We start from the raw sequence: 17,934 nt of genomic DNA, 5'->3' as shown, positions 1-17,934 counted from the left end.
TCTATAAATTATTAATTATTGACGTCCAACATGTGTTGCGATCATTAGAACGATCCTAAGTGACGGAAATACAATCTATGCCCTGTTGGATTGTATAGGTACACACGGCACGTTTCGTAATAAAAAGTACGAGTAAGCAAAGTATGTATGCTCCTATTGCGATGGCAAGCTACGCCGGATTGCTTTCTCGCGTAGAGTGGCGGCGCTACACGAAGCGGAAAATTGACATAAACTGTTGCTCCTGGCACTTCTTCACGAGACCTTTTGCTCAAAGCATCGTACACGTTGTTGCGATAGTATGGGGTAGACTTCCCACGCGGTTTTCTTATACAAGCCACCACTCTGGAAGTAAGTGCAGCTTTTCTTCTTTACATTTACCACGCGATGTAAAAGTGTAGTACTTTTGGCCAATTGGGCAGCGCGTGGATGCATCTTTTTCTTATACATGCAAATTTCTCTGTAACAAATTTTACTCTTTCCTCTGCAATAAACGAAATAAATCTCTGTTCCTGCAGGACTATGAGAAATAGTCGTACAATTCCATCAGGACATTTCGGAGAAAGAAACGGTGTCATAAATTTGACCCACCGCTGAGTAACGATGATAAAGGATAGAATTAAAATATCAAAGATATTCCTGCGTAGTTTACATAATTAATGGATCAAAGTGATTATCACATTGAATTTCTTAGGACTGCGGGTGCGTGGCTCGACGGTGCTGAACGCGCGACACGTGACTGGAGACTTGCCATAGATATTAATTAAAATTCGCGCGGGTACTCGACCCGTAATGAAGAGATCTCCCGCTCTTTAATCACCTCCGCGTCACGTGAAAACTCCTCCACGACGTCCGTATGTGTGTATATGTATATATATATATATATATATATATTATATTATATAAACATCTATGCTGCGTACAAGCGTACTTTTGTAAGTTACTCTCCTTTAGGCTCTTGTCCGTTCCAATTACGTGTCGAGCTTAACGTTTGCAGAAATAATAGGGTGAAAGTTGCCGATCTTCTAATCCCTTGTTTGTTTCCGCCGCGTTTGATGGATGCAAAAGGTAGTCGTTCTTTTGCTACTCGCAAAAGATTTAGTTTGCGGCTGACAATGAGTGTCAGCCGCCGAGCTCATTATTGCGATGCAGCCTCAGCGACAGCCGATGCCTCAAGATGCCATACCAATTATCGTGCAATGGGAGCATCTCTCGTCCAACTAGTTCCCCTACGTAATTAATAGTTTGACAGCTGACGCGACTTGGAACAAAAGAAACATTATCGGCAATGCAGATAGATGCATCTGGATACAGCAGATGAAGGAATCCAAGAGTTTGCTTTGCGTATTATGTCATAATTAGTTGTATACACCATACGCACATTATATATATATACAGGGTGTTTCCTAAGTAAGTAGACAAACTTAAGGAGGATATTCCTTGGCTTATTTTAAGAAGAAAAGGTCATATAAACATATGTCCTAAACTGCTTTGTTTTCCAAAAAAAGTACATCACTGTTTTCGTTCACTTTTCGGATAGCGTGCTTTTGCAGTACGAGTCAACAAATTTCAACAGATCTCAGAAATCGCATAATAGATGGATGTGAAAGAATACGTAACACTCCAGGTATTTTTGAGCGTGTACGTTAATCAATGGAAAGGAGAGTTGAGGCGTGTATCATGGCTGCAGGTGGACATTTTCAGCAGTTACTGTGATGTTATTATTTTTCTTTTTAGTTACTATTTTCTTTTTCGTTATAATTTTTCTTTTTGGTTACTATTGTTTTTCATTTGTTTCATTTGCAATAACACAAACTGTTCTATAATAAACGAAAAGTGAACGAAAACAGTGATGTACTTTTTTGGAAAACAAAGCAGTTTAGGACATATGTTTATATGACCTTTTCTTCTTAAAATAAGCCAAGGAATATCCTCCTTAAGTTTGTCTACTTACTTAGGAAACACCCTGTATATATATATATATATATATATATATATATATATGCACTGTAGAGATACACAGCAAAAAACATTTTGTATTTCTGTTAAAACGTTGAAATTTTTATGTTAAAAATGCAACACATTCATATGTAAATTTAGCAAATCAGTCGTGTTAATTGAACCTCTTGCGTTAAATTTGTAATCAACTATAATTCAAATGTTAAAATCATATATTTTACATGTAATAGTATTAGAATTTCATTGCACAACAATCATAAATTTTAAATAAATCTTTTTCAAACATTATGTGTGACCATGACGCGCAGTGCGAATTGTACAAATATTTCCCTTAAACAAAATTTAACGTTATAAATATATGTAATCGTTTGACATATTCGCATTATGTTAAATTAACGCAAAAATTTGAACCGTTTGGGACATGTGACCCGTGTTGAGTTTAATACTAATTTTTTTCTTGTGTAATGTGTCCCTCGAGCTTTGCTATTACCATATTATATCGCAGTTTTTGTCGCAATATGGTAATCATTCGATATGCTCCTCATGCATGTGAGCATTAAGTATTGTAATTGTAATCGCACATATTAGATAATTAGATGAATGCCTCTCTCGAGTGAGAGGGACAGCTACGTGCCTTGTAATTGCAGAAGACGTAAATAGGAACACTTGGCGAGTAAGATATGATGAAATATGGTTTTTTTAGGTAGTTAAAATCGATAGCAGAAGCTCAGAAAGACTTCTTCAGGAGTAATACCCTCTGCTTACTTGGCAAGCGAAAGTCACTTTAATTCACCTTTATGATCGCATAGTCCTCAATTGCGTCATATCGACAATAAGTGGCAAGTCTGTGTCGATATTTGTGAAAAAACTGATTTAAAACTGACCCAGAAAAAGAAAATAGAAGAGCATCGAGGGCAATCGATATGTAACTTGATAAACTCTTTTCTTCTCTCTTTCCCCACTCGTCTTCTTTCTTCTTCTTGTCTCTTCCTTTTCTCTCCATTTCCTTTATCTTTTTAGCCATTTTGTTCTTGACGCATGTAATAAATTTTCTTAATGTTCTTACTGTGTGTCTTATATCTTTATACTTAATGTATGATAATATTATTGTATGTGTGACTACTGTTACTTTCTATCGTGATCTATTTATGGAGTTAGTTTTAGGATATAAATGTCTCGCATTCAAGTGTAACGGAATGCACACATCTGACATACACGTTAATAAAATCGGATTTGTAGTTTATAATAGTAATATTCTCCTGAAGAATAACTCAAAAGACGTGCAAGATTTTCAGTTTCCTCTTGTTGAACTAGTTTCTCTCCCTCTCTATTTCTTTTCGCGAATCCTTTCAAGATTTTCCACCTAAAATTTCGATATTGTAATATCGTAATGATAAGTAAACAAATACGTGGAGTGAACTTAATCGTAATCTTATTTTAAACTTTTTTTACAAAACGTGGAAAAATTATGATTTGACAATGCACAGTTGTAACATAGTTACAGAAGATTTTAAGAAATAGCAAAAATGTAAACGGAATCATTTACAAAGAGTTTAGATTGAAATGCTAGTTATGCAATTGATGACACTGATATTTTGAACTAATATGATATTTTAAAATTGAATAATAGTATGCAAATTTCTTTCCTCAAGTTTTGTACTTGTATGTTGAAAATGTATCTGAAAATGTACGATTATATTATAATAATATATTGAATCTCTCAAAGTTGCTTTCCTTCATTTGTAAAAACAAATTTTAATTAAGCTTGTAAATTATTTTCCATATCTTAATGTTATTTTAACACTGTTTGTTACGTTCATTTTTATTGAAATATATTTGGTAAGATATGCTCAATCGACGCAAAAATCTTGTAACGTTTTCTAATCTGTGTACAATAATTATTGATTATCGATCGATATTTTAATTAGAGATTTGCAAATGAGCACGCTGCTCGTGTTATACAGTAAGCGGTAGAGTCTTCTAGGCACGTCAATGGTTACCTACTAATTTCTAATATTTTCTAATAAGCCGCTCTCGTTACGCCTATTTAATTCTTCCTTAATTAATCTCGATAATTGCAAGCATCGCAAAACGATATAGAACTTTTCGATTTAATTCTACTCTATCTCTTCACGAGCTTTGATGCATACTGGACTTTTACTGGACTTTTTGTATTACACATACATAGACGTAAATGTTAGAATAAAATCAAGCTTTATCTTATTCAACATTGGCACAAAGTATCTGGTATAAAAAGTGTCACTTTTCGACTGATCGATGAAAAATATTTTTTTAATAGAGAGAGAGAGATATGCTTTTTAAAATGTTTTTATCGTTTCAAGATAAAACTTTTTTGTACATGGTATCACGTCAAATTAACTAACTTCGTAACATCAACAATAGATTGACATAAAAGTTCTGTCGTACAATACGAGCAAAAATATAAATATAATAATATCGATACGTTTTGTATCGATATTCATGTCATTTATGACATTAATTTTTATGGAAATTATTCTTTATTTTGATTACTGTATAAACAATATATTTTTGGATCGGTGTCAACTTCTGATCGGATCCGCGTGCGCGTTGTTTTCCTTTAAGCTACACGATTAATCTTGCTGCTCGCATGTTCACTTTAATAGCTTAGGCATATAGAACGTGGCAACGTTCGGGAATAACATGTGAATCATGCGGTGACGGCCAATCTCTCGGTTTTCTTGCAATTAATAACACGTAATGCGAGATAACTGATTTTGGCACGTTGGTTTTTGTCGTGTGGCAAGCGTTGCCGCGTCCGCGGTGTGTCTGAGCTATAAGTTGAGCTATAACAGCACCTGTTGATCAAATATGTATTCATTACACGTAATTTTTATGATTGATAATAAATGATAATCTAATTCTAATCGATTATCCAGTCGTACAGTTAATCACAACAAAATATATCACAACACATGTCAAGATCAAAGTGATTCGAGCTGCTTCCCCTAAACTGCATAATTACCAAAATTGGTTTGAGTTAGATCAGTTTCTTTTTCGAACTTGGGCGGAGACCCTTTTCTGTCCACGAGTTTTCTGTGCGGTAATTCATGCGATAAATAGGGGCGACTTCACTAATTTCAATGACCTTGACACATATTACCAAGAACATGATTCTGACTAACTTGCAAAAAGTTTTAGCTGTCGCTCGTTGTTTATTACAAAGTTATGAACAATTAAAATCGGTTAATTCTCAGGTGGGCAATGCGAAATGTATCCGATGAAGGACAATCTTGCGGGCATATAATTTTCCATCTTGCATCATAATATCTCGCTTTGTAAGATATTGACAGAGCAAATTATGTTGTAATGGAGAAACGTGGCGAGCGAAAGCGAAATTTTAGAAAACGTCTCGGCGAAATATACATAAATATACATAAACATACGTACAACTACAAACGGACCATAACGTGCTCGACGATACAAGTTGTTGTGCTTTTCATTTGATACTAGAAAGTAGATGGTAGACAGCAACAAAGTGATATCGCGTGTAAATTTGCTTCATTCCCCTTCTCCCTCGCCCGTACGCGACATATAACCATTACGAACTCGCGTATCATGTCCTGTGGGCAGCACTCTTGCACACGAATACGGGCCTCGCGTATGAAATAACGTTACGCGAATGTCAAGGAACAGATGGGAGGGAGCTCTATCTTCATAAGCATCCCGCAAAACCCTCGTCGTAGATTCGATCAGCACACACGCGAAAGATCTCCGGCATACTATCGAGACGGCGCGGCGGTCGGAAACGGCTGCTGCTGTTGCTGTGCTGGATACCGCGGAACGTAGACTTGAAAAATTGCATTTTGTATTCAATAACTAAGCTGTCACGCCGACTGCTGAGCTTCTATAACTCAAAGCGCATCCACGCAGCCACGCGTGCACCGCCTCTAGATCGATCGATCTCCCTTTTTCCTTCCCCCTTCCGAAGTAAGCAACGTTCGCGGATGCACGAAGGGTAACGTTTCTTTCTTTTCTCGGGCACACTCGGAAAACTCACTGACGTTGTGATTTCAAAAAATTCCACTGTCGAACTTTGTATCGGATCTTGTCGATCGAGTTTACTCGCCTTCCAAGTCCGACCGTGTCTCACGGATCCTCAAACTGTCTTATATTTGTCAAGTGAATTTTCTATAAATTTTCTAAAAATTTCGTCGCACTGTATACGGTTGTCTGATTAGTACAATTGCAAATGGGGATAACACAATGTGGCTAATGTATAATAACGTACAATCATGGTGCATTATAAAATGGTATCAGATCAATCGGCGGGCACTTACACGCATACATGAGTTGAAGTGTCTTTATTATTATTATTATTATTAAAAACAATATAATAATAAATAAATATTTTTACAAACATTTTGGTAAATTTATGTAATCTTTATAGCGACTATCGAAAGATTTATTTATACAAGATGTTATTATATTAAACTAATACACGTAAAAGTATGCTAAGAAGCATTCTCATTATTCTCATTTCAATCATTTAGTTTTTAAATTTTTTAAGAAATCCACAAGGGAGGATTATATAATTTAAAATCAATATTTATACTAGTTTTTTTTGTTAATTGACAGGAATATGCTGAGATAAATTATTACACTCATAAATTCCATTCCGTTAAAATTTTTTTTAATTGCTCAATGATAGATAGTTGAATAAAATAAAAACTTTTTTCACATGAACATACATATTTGTTCGAAAATTTGCGTCATTGAGATGGGTCGCGCGCGAGTTAGAGCCGCGATCCGCGAGGGTTATCGATCCGCGGATCGATGGCGATCACCTGTTAAACATTGTGCCGCGTGAGGTCCCGTAATTACCCGAATTTGCGCCCCGCGTGGCCCTCTTTGATCGGCTAATTCGTGAATTTCTCAGCTTTGCTCCAAAGTCCGTGCGTGGTTACTCCAGAACGACGAGACGTCGCGATCGAAAAGCATCTCCGTGTGATCGACTGCTCTTTGAGTCGGAATCGTAAGAAATTCGTAGTCGTTACGAAAGTATATTCAGGCCGCGACCGATCATCGCGAGTGTCACGCTTCGGTTTCCGTTTTCATCCCGTCTTCCGAATTACGGAGTTTTTTCGTCAACAATATTGAACAGAGGTATTGACGTTTTTTAACTCGTTATCATACATGGTGACATGTATTAATAATGTTTCATTATATTATTTTCAAGAGAAAGAACCGAGAAAAAATCAATATCTTCAATCTAAAAATATTATATAAAAAATAGTATATAAATTTGTAAAAAGTATTATACGAGACATGAGATGTCATGTAATGGTAAAGCGCTCGTATGCGAAAACTCTGGATTCGAGTCTCAAGCTTTTTTTTGTTAGCTGTCCAGGAATCGTAATATTTATCTCTTATAAATTATTATCTCTATTAATAATTTCATGTTTTCGAAAATACGACATAACAGATCATTACAAACATTTGTTTCCTATAAATGTATATAAAATCTAGTACTTCTTTTTTAACATATTTTTATTTAAATATCTTTAGATTTTTCGAAAAATAAATATTTCTAGTTATTTAATATTCCGTTATCTCACAGATACTTTATTTGCACTTGATGCATATGTCTTTACTTCTACTTTCAATAAGCAACATATTAATTAAGGAGTTTCCATAATGTTCTCAAGGCTTCCAGATTCTCCTATTGGTCTGAATATGAAGAAGCTGGAAATAAGTACCAAAACAGGCCAATAGCCTGCTATATATTTAATAAGGTTATATTCGAAATCCTACATTGATCCTCGAAATTCAACAAAACTAACAAATCCAGTTAAAACTAAAATTTCGACTTTGTTAATAACATTAAAAGAGGATTATAAGATTTTGCGAAGAGCTCCTTGTTTGATCCTCTAAGTGAGATACCGCTTCTTTGAGGCATATAGTAGGTTTTATAACTTCTAAAAAATAAATATAGTGTATCGCAGTTTTCTTAGTGGCTACAAGCGTCAAAAAAAGCTTGTTCGAACCTAGTCGCAAAATTGCAAATGCTCGGGCAATTACGATTTCTTATCAGTCGATAATTAATTTTGCTCAATTATTAAATGTTGAACAATAAATGATTATATATGAATTAATTATTATATGCTAATTTTAAAAGTTTCTCAAATAATCTAGAGAAGAATGCTTAATATTTTTCTACAAGTGTTGTGTTTCTTTTTCAGTCACCACCATTCCTGATCCCGAATTCGTGGACGAGATAGGAAATATTACAGTGCCGGCAGGACGAAACGTTAAGTTGGCATGCAGTGTGAAGGATCTTGGCTCATTCAAGGTACGTAGCGATGAATAAATAACACGTTATCGCTTTTCACGTTGTTACAATATTTATTTGTAAGTAAACGATGCGTTTGCGTTGCTCTTTTATTAATCTCGGATCATGATATTCATGGATACGGGGGGATAGGAGCGCCTGCTTGTTGAATTAACTAGCAACAAGACTTAATAAATCATAATAATAACCAATTATCCTTTTATATATCAGGCTGTGTATCGAGATATTAAAGTTTAAAGATTTAATCATCTTTATTAAATTAAACGAGCAAGGGAGAGATACATCACGGGTTTAGGGTAAATGTTGAACTGTAACATTTCTCGACATTTAATTAAAATTTTAAAGATTGACGCACGTCCTTTTACTTTCCGTTCCGTAATTTTGTGAAATCGCGTTTTACCGGCAAATTACTGGCAGAAAATCACGAGCAAGTAATATCGTTAGATATCACGTGGTTGGATCATGAAATACTTTGATAAATGCCATTCATCAATAAAGGACCTCATTAAATCCGAAGCGTGGGATGCTGGAGAAAAATCGAGGACGAAGAGGAATACATATCTTTGAAGAGCTTGAATAATTTTCCCATCTGGCACACTCATCTCACTCAGCTGCTATCGTGCATGAAATAAATTAATGACACTGCAGATGCATATTGCATCATATTTAATATATTATATTTTCTTGCTTCAAGATTGCCTCGAGAATTGACAATGATGGTCACTGATGATCAATAATAATATTAAGACATGTACATGTACATGAAAAGAGAGCTTCAAACTTTTATTTCAAGTAGTTTCAGCTCGTTACACACGTATCACGTGAACGAGATTTTTATCTCTCTATACGCGGAATTCATTGCGATTTTTACAATGTTAACATGATTTAATCCATCGGAAGAAAATCTACAAGAGAATGAAAATACGTCGAGCCGAATTAAACAATTCGATACTGAATAGTTACAATGTTCTTCGTCTTTTCGAATGAAACGGAACATGTCCGCGATACAATAGCAGGCAGAACGAGCGAGTCGAAAGTTTGATACTATGCCTGAAATTTTACATCCGGAAAGGGAAGTAAGACTAAATTGGCACTTTCTGGATCTACGCCAGCTCGTCTCATACTGTACATCACATTCGGATAGTCGTCATCTCGTTTTCCAAGACTCAAATTGAAAGATTTGATCGTTCTCTAACGACAGACCGCATTCCGAGGAAAGTATAAAAGTCTCATTGTTTCCTTTTTTATTTTCCTTTTCTAATATTGCGCGCTTATTTTATCGTAATTTTGATAAACTTTAATTAACTTTGCAATATAATGTTATTATTTGTATAAAATGTGTGATGTATATGTATACAAACATCTTTACTAAAAACTGTTTTAGCAACTATAACATTATTAAAATAAAAATCTATTCTTAGGTATCTTGTGTCAAGAGCTTGATTGTCAGTCTCTAAATTAGGGTTGGAAACTTTTTCCATTGTACTTACTTTGGATTCACTTAAAGTCCCGAAATTTTCGTGACTGTCTCAATTTCGATAACGACACGTTAACAAAACTCACGAAAGTTTCCGAATAAGAAAAGAAATTAGATAAATGGTAAGATTAGGAGTAACCTCATTTAATTGTTCATAACTTTGTGATAAACATCGAGCGACGGCAAACATTTGTTCCAATTTAGCCAGAGACCTTGGCAATATCTGTCAGGGTCATTCAAAGTCATTCACCTCTAATCTTAACATTTACCAAGAAATTTTAATGTCAATGGATAGGTGACACGAGATGAAATATGCATTGTTGTTGAACATTGTTGTTTAGGACATTTAGGGTTTTTCGCAAAGATGTCGAATAAACTGCACCGATTGCGCCTTCGGTGTGTTTTTTATGAGATTCGTGATTTCTTCGCATTGTGATACGTCGAAGCGGACAATACTTTGTCAGGCACCTGCGCGTAGAGTGATTTTATATTGCGGTCTGAGTACGCGCAACGGTTTACCTCTCACTACTACCCTTCCTCCTTACGAGCCTTATACTGCCCCTTAGTGCCCTTTAGTGTCCCATGGAAAGACCACTGGGGATCGCAACCGCTAAACACGCACTTAAACCCCCTCGTCTTTCACCGTGCTACGGGATCAGTATTATTATCCTACGATTATTCCATTCGCCATTTATCGCATATAGATTCACTGGGATTGAACAAAGGCGGAAGGTGTAACGATTGCCGTGTAAAGCAATCGAGTTAGCCGATCGATGACTACCGGTGGTGGTTCGTTTTGAGCCGGCACGCACTCGCTATACGATTAATTATAATGACACGCGCGTGATATATATTGTTACGCGTAACAAAAACAGCAGAATCAATCGTAGCATTTCTTCATTGGTTATTCCGGGGGAGATGTAAAGAGAGGATACAGAGTAGCGAGATATATTGCATTACATTACAAAGAGAGGAATTTAATTTTACATTAATTTTACATTAATTTGACAAATTTTTCGAGAGACGAATAAAAGTTCTAATTTCAATCTAAATGCATGCGCGCGCCGCGCCGCGCGTATGAATTACAAAGATTTTTTTTACCTCTGGACAGGACGGAACAAGGCGGGATATTTTATATCGCTTTGAACTTCGTTTGATATAATTTTGCATTCATTGCCACGGAATCCGAATTATTTCGCAATCTCTCTGAAGTTGCGCTTGACGTCGTTAACGGGTATATTTTCGCGCGAAAAAATTTTATCGCGTTTAACGTATTCCTACATTTTTCTAGTCTTGTGACTCGTTCGTCGAGGTGGCCGCTCCTGCGTATCATTGGAGAAAAATTCACGATATTTAATTCTCATCGATGCTGCAACGAGACTTTCATAGCTTCCTTTTTCGCTCACCGGCGCCGTAAAGAGCATTCATCCATTCTCGCAAATCAAGATGTACCGGCGAAGAAAAATACCGCCAAGTCAAGATATTAAAATTCCATCTTTTTGCCAGGCGTATCGATGCAATATGATACTCGCAGAGAAATTTCTCTCGATCCTTTCAAGAGTTTACATTGTTGCGTGTCGAAGGAAAAAAGTTAATTGACTGTGCTGTAAAAAATTACTTTGGTATGAACACACGTTTCCTGAAAAACATCATTGTTAATACAGATATAGATGTAACAAAATGATTAATTTTTAACTATTACAAAGCTGATAAATCTCACCGAATTATTAATAGGAATTAATACGAAGCACTATTCGCGTCGCGTCGCTATGTCGCAAGCCGCTTTCCGTGAAAACATAATTCTGATTTAACTTGTGTCTCATATTTTTGTATCGTGCCGCCGCGAAAAAACTTGCGACGGGTTGTCATCGGCCGCGTATAAATGAAACACGAGCTCACGTATCTTAATATTATAACAGCACGGTATAACTGTTTTTCTCGTACGTATTTCATCGGGATTCCAGCAACGGTTTGTTTCGAATTTCATCGACTCGTGCGTACGCTCATGCATATACGCGCGCGCACGCGGTTTTTATGCTTCAATACAGTCAAATCGCGAGACTGCGTGCGCACACGTTGTTCGCCATCGCCGCTGCTGCCGCCACTGTGAAAAAAAGAGAAACGCACATGATTCGATACGCAGCCAACGAAAATGTAAATCCACCGCAGCCAGCGGCACGCAGCGGACCGGAAGTAAAAATTCTACTCGGCGTTATTGTTCTTCGGTCGCTTACTCGGTCTACCACCAGCTCGTTTCTTAACGGGGGAAATTTCTCGATTTACCGATACCGTTCCGCGATGCGAGTCGCGGTCTCTGAATCCCGGTGAAACGTAAGGATATTGGCTCTGGCGATCGGTACTTGTGCGGAAATCGCACGAGGAAGAGATGCCCGATAAGAAAATGCATTTCGATTTCTGCCCGGGGTGCGGGCAATTTTTTTCGTTCTCTGCATCCTCGGAAATTCGCCATGTACCAAAGTCACGTGCACACATGGAATGTATACTTGCGCAGATGCACGTACGTGTGTACATGTGTCGGTGTGAGTAGCAATTTAAATAATACAAATTTTCATATCTTATTTCCTGTTACTTTGAAACGTACTAAAGGTCCACCACTACCATACTAGCATAATAAAAGTATGGTAAAATAAAAGTATAACAAGGAGCAACGTCTTTGAGAAGATCTCTCGAGTGTAGGAAACAAACGGAATTTTTCGTTGGCTTTATCTCTGTTTTGCGAGATATATCGTAAAGAATATTTAATTTGTAGGTTATTCTCGAACAAAGCTTGAATAAATAAAGTTTTCATCTGTTTTTTATATCTATCGATATGCGCTCTTAATATTGTTGATTTGTCTCCACTTTATATGGCAGTTGCACAACGAGAATCTTCTCCCTCGCATTCGTGTCTTGTCTCCTTGACAAGAGAGTCCTCGTCATTCTATAGACTAGTATGTCTGTATTAAGCTCTCCTCAGATTATTCTCCAATTAATTAGCCCGAACGATTCTTCAATTGATCCTCGGCGTGCAACCCGCCACCATCGACAAGCTCCAAGAGGTTCGTTATCCTCGATTCGCTCTCACCCTTACGAATGGGTAATGAACTGGAAGGTAGTTTGTACCAGGTTGTATTATTAAGATGTTGGATTGTGTTATGCCTGATCGCGCATTGCGAGATAACGAGGATAATGAAATTAAGTGAAACGCTCACATGTGCCTATACCGCCTATCTGTGATATCAAATTTCCTTCATTTCTAACCTTTAATCACTTCCATTTGATTGTTTGTTTCGTTTGTGTTTGTTACAACTAAATAAGTATTCCCATTGATAAAACGATGGTAAATGTTAAGATTAGGGGTGACATCATTTGTAAAATATTTTAGCCGTCATTCGTTGTCTATAAAGTCCTTAAAATCGATGAATTCACTCCTAATCTTAACATTTACCTAACTTGTTATTATTATATCTTCTTTTCATTTTTTGTGGAAAGTTGAACACAATGGACATCCATGTGGAACTGTATAATGACTTCACAGAAAACGCGTAGGCGGCGGAGAGGCGGAGTCCTCCACCCCAAAAAAACTAACTTAACTCTATCATTTTAATTGTAATAAGGGACGACTTCACCGATTTCAATCTGATCTTGACATGTATTGTCAAAGACATGGTTCTTAATAAGTTGCAAAAAGTTGTCACTCCTTGTTCATTAGAAAATTATGAACAATTAAAATCCTTGAAATCGTCCTTGGCACTTACCTAAAGATTATTCGTCCTAAAGTTTGTATTTGGCACGTTCATTTTATTTATTCCATTCATTTATATCTTTTACGTATCCTACATCAGCGTTCTGCTTTGTATTTTACATTATTTCCATGCTATTGCTATTGCTTAGTACAAATGGGGAAACGGTTGCGCAAGAAGATTGTGGCGATACGCAAGCTTTCGCTACTTTTAAAAGCTCAATGCCGTATAGGGGAAAGGCAGGAAAGGGTACCGAAGGGAAGGCTTTTTTTTGCAAAATAATCATCGATTTTTCCTCGCTTAGCTATCAACTCCGCCAACCCCGCTCGGTGTGGGCTTTTTTTTCATCGTCGAAAAATCTGACACCGACCGATCCTGCGCGTTTTTATCCCCACAAATCACGCGGGAGCGGTACGGCACGCGATTCGTCGATAAGCTCGAGCTGTCTGCTCGCAGAACATCTATCGTTATATCGATCGCGTCCGTTCACTCTCTTGCACAGTACTCGAGAGCTGTCGTCGGGACACACGGCAGGGTTTGTGGATATATGTGGATATACACAGTGTGCACAGAGTCTACTTCGGAGCGCCGACAGCAAAACCGCAAACACGCGGCTTGGCGCGACCAAACCTCAAACCAAAGCCAACACTATTGCCGCGGGGGTAAGTAGAGCTTATGTAGTTTCGATGAGCGACCACGCGGATGAAACTTGGCAAAAAAGGATCGCCCGTGTCTTCATTCATCACCCATGAAATCGCCTTAACCACAAATAACGCAAGAATTAACGGTTTTCGTTTCTCCGAGTTCGTCCATTTTGTCCGTTTCCGCCATTTTGTGTCCATTTCGTTGATTTTGCTGACGCATGATCGATTGTTGAAGTGCGAGAGAGCGAGAGAGAAACCCGATTCTTGAAATCAAGTTTATGATAAAACATCTGGGACAATGTCAATCTTTCCCCCGCACGTACAAAAATATATAAAATCCATATATGATTGACGCGTCTTAAAAAAGAACGAGTGATGGTCTCAAATTAAAATTATTTATTTTATAAAAATATTATTGAGAGACAAGTTGCTATCTCATGAAGCTATCGCGTTAACGATAAAATATGACAATGAAAGAAGCTGAAGAAACAACAACAAAAGTAAAGAGAGTAAATGATGCAAGTAACAAATAAGAAACAACATTGTTGTGTTCATTGAAGGTTTCTGGGATTTAAAGACGGTTTTTACAAATTAAGTCTTTATCTTGCAAGATAAAGCATAAATTTGTTGTTGTTAGTGAATGCTTCCTGTTATTTGAGTTCATAAAGTAACACGATGATTCGCGCTCGCAAGTGTGTTCCAGCTTGGTGTATATGCTCGGTATATTTAGAGGGGAGAACCGTCTAAATGGTGGATAAAAAGTCAGTATTACTGCGGAAACGGTAAATGTAATTCAGCCAGGATCAAAAACGCAAAGGAAATGCAGTCGTAGTTGGGGTAAAGAGAAAAATTAAGTATTTGCATTTGCGAGACGAAACCTCCGCTTCTGCTGCGTTTCTTCTCTCTTATTTTCGCTTTAACACGTAAATTGCTGGCTTCCGACATGGTACAGCTACTAGCTTGCGTATTCCGTTTGTGTTTTTCATTTTACACATGTCCTCCCCACTCTGCCTCTCTCTCTTTCTCTTTATCTACCTCTCTCTCCCTCCTCTCCCTTCCTTTTGCTCCGCTCCTTCTTCTTCTTCCGTCTCCATTCATCATTCCACTTCCCTCTTGTTTCCCCTCTTTCTTCACTACTATACGTGCTTATTATTTGAAATGCACATTTATAGATTTGGGATTTTGCAATACATCTTGTCATACTTTCTAATAGCATCTTTGTTTATTTTTAATTGTAAGCTAATATACATAGCTATCAGGTATACGTGTATGTAATCCAATGTCATTCCAATTACAATCGCATTAAAAAATTGGCGAAAAATTGAAAAGTACTTAGAAAAACTTTTAGCGCTTGTTAAACTGACAAAAAGACATATCGGAGCATTTTTTGACGATTTTAATGCACCATTTATTTATATTGTCTATGTATACATGTACATGTACTTCTCTTTTTTTCTTGATTTTTGCAAGTGTTTATTTTCACGTATTGAAAAATTGGAATATCTTTTAAAACAAAATCGACATATTTCCAAGTAATTGTCACCAAAACACAGTGAAATATCGTAAAGGGAGAATTTGCGACGCTTCAAGTTTATTTTAGCATTTTGAAAATTATTAAAGATACATGCAAGTATATCAGTTGTAAGAGAATTAAAGTAAGACGAGTTTTCCATGTAGAGTCTTCACTTTAACTCTTATCCCTAAAAATTTCAATATTTAATTAAGAGCGCAGAGTGAAGAATATTTAATGCTAATTTTAGAGCCACATATAATATGATGCTGACGTATTACGAGAAAAATATTTTTGACAAATTAACTGGAAACTCCATTATATATTATGTGCATGCGTAATCATTTCACATCGTTTGTTACTTGACGGCTTTTTTCCATAATTTCACGCGATATTTGCAAAGTAACGACGCAGATGGATTTATATTTTTGTGATCAAAAATAACTGAGAAAATTGAGAAAAAATTACTAAACTGGTGCCACATAATAATATGGCAATATGGTGTTTATTCAAGTATTGAAAAAAGAGCTAACCAAACATTTTCACCGTAATGCAAAGTCATCGGCTAGATTTCGTTAAATAACAAAGCGTAATGAAATAAACAGATGTATAAACGTACATAATAACGTAATTGTTACTAATTGCGCATCATGACAGAAACACATGATAGCCAATAAATAATACTGTGTGTGCTTTGTAAAACAAAATATACAAGAAATTCTTTATTATTATTTTAACAAGAATTTATTGTTATTTATGAAACAAAATATACAAGAAATTTTATAATTATTATAATGAGAATTTATTCTTTTGTTATCGTATATGCCGAATTTTGTCTTAATTCTTTTATTTCAATGTTGCAATATCCGCTTTCCCTTTCATTTTTTCATCAATATCTAATACTAATACTTTTTTTATCTTATTTTATTTCGTTTCAGTTTAATTTCTTGTAAAAGATGCATCCTACGTGTAGCGATTGAAAACAAAACGTAACATGTGACGTGTAGCGGACGGTGTTTTGTTCAAGTTCTCGCACTGCTGTGTAAATTTGCAATGTAATATAAAGCGAATAAAACACGTATTAAATTGTTGTATTTCGTGTGCTAATTTATACCAACCACTGATATAAAATGAATCATTCTTATGAAATGATGTATTATATCTAAATCGTGATTGGTACTTTAATATTGCGCATTCGATACAACAAAATTAAAATGCGTGTACCTATGACACACGTACAAAGCATTTTAAAAAGGTTGGGCTAGCTATATGTAACCATCTTCTTTTCATCCATTTATAAAAGAGTTCCCATAAAATATGTTCCTGAAATGTTAAAACCTCAACTTGAGATTGAAAGAAAAAAATCCTAATGTTGAAAGCTGTTGACCGTTGTCAATCAGAGTAACAATTATTTTCAAATAGCTCCACAACTAAAACTTTTACGAAGAAAAAGATGAATGAATATCGTGGAATGATCCATGATGTGAAGAATCCAGAATTGCCTTGCTTCAATTGCGTGGCGGACATTTTGAACTTCTTTTTTGGGTTTTGTTTCCTTTTCTAATTTTTTAAAGTCTTTTAAATAAATATTAGAATGTATCGTACATACATTGACATCACAATTTACTCTTAACTTGGTGTTAACTTTGTAAAAAAGCGTTTTAGAAACGTTTTTGTTTCACCGAAATCAGCGGAACATGACTACATATAGTCAGCTTTTTCAAATCCGCTGTATATTTATACAGTGAATATAATGTGAATAATACGTGAGAAATTAGTTTTATTATATCCTGCAAAATGCATCGCAAGGTATATGACAATGAAACAATCAATACCTGAAAGAACAAAACGCAACATCCATTAGAGGTGCATTTTACAGAATCTGCATGATTCTGCAAAACATTTATTTCCATGTAGCATATTGTCTGTGCACTTTTATAGTGTATAAAAGACATATTTATTTAAAAATCATCTGAGAACACTCATTAATTGACATTTGCTGAGTGACATTTGCATGTCACGATTAAATTTCATATCAATATTAAAATAATAATAATAATAAATGTCAAATTTATCTTAAATATGACTTAAGGGGGAAACCTGCTTTAGAACGCTAAAATAAGGTATAATTTACAAATGTTTTTGGAGAAACTGTACTTCTTAACGTTCTTAAGGTGCTTCTTTTTAATTTGTCTCAAAGCAATAAACAGCAAAATCAACACGTAGCACGGACGTACAGTGTGAAATGGGCATTATCGAAAACTGTTCTCCAA

At 36.0% G+C, this 17,934-nt stretch overlaps 1 protein-coding gene across 1 annotated transcript in view; it reads left to right on the top strand.

Moving 5' to 3' along the window:
* LOC105276843 (lachesin) overlaps positions 1-17,934 on the top strand; it is a 215,377-nt gene that overhangs the window by 54,968 nt on the left and 142,475 nt on the right. The window contains exon 2 of the mRNA XM_020030888.2: positions 8,178-8,287. Within this exon, the coding sequence (XP_019886447.1) occupies positions 8,178-8,287 (110 nt within the window). The remainder of the gene's footprint in view (positions 1-8,177; positions 8,288-17,934) is intronic.

Source organism: Ooceraea biroi, chromosome 3 (genome assembly GCF_003672135.1).
Source record: "Ooceraea biroi isolate clonal line C1 chromosome 3, Obir_v5.4, whole genome shotgun sequence".
NCBI lineage: Eukaryota > Metazoa > Arthropoda > Insecta > Hymenoptera > Formicidae > Ooceraea > Ooceraea biroi.
Note: the sequence above shows the minus strand (reverse complement) of the source record. Positions and strands in the feature narration are given on the sequence as shown.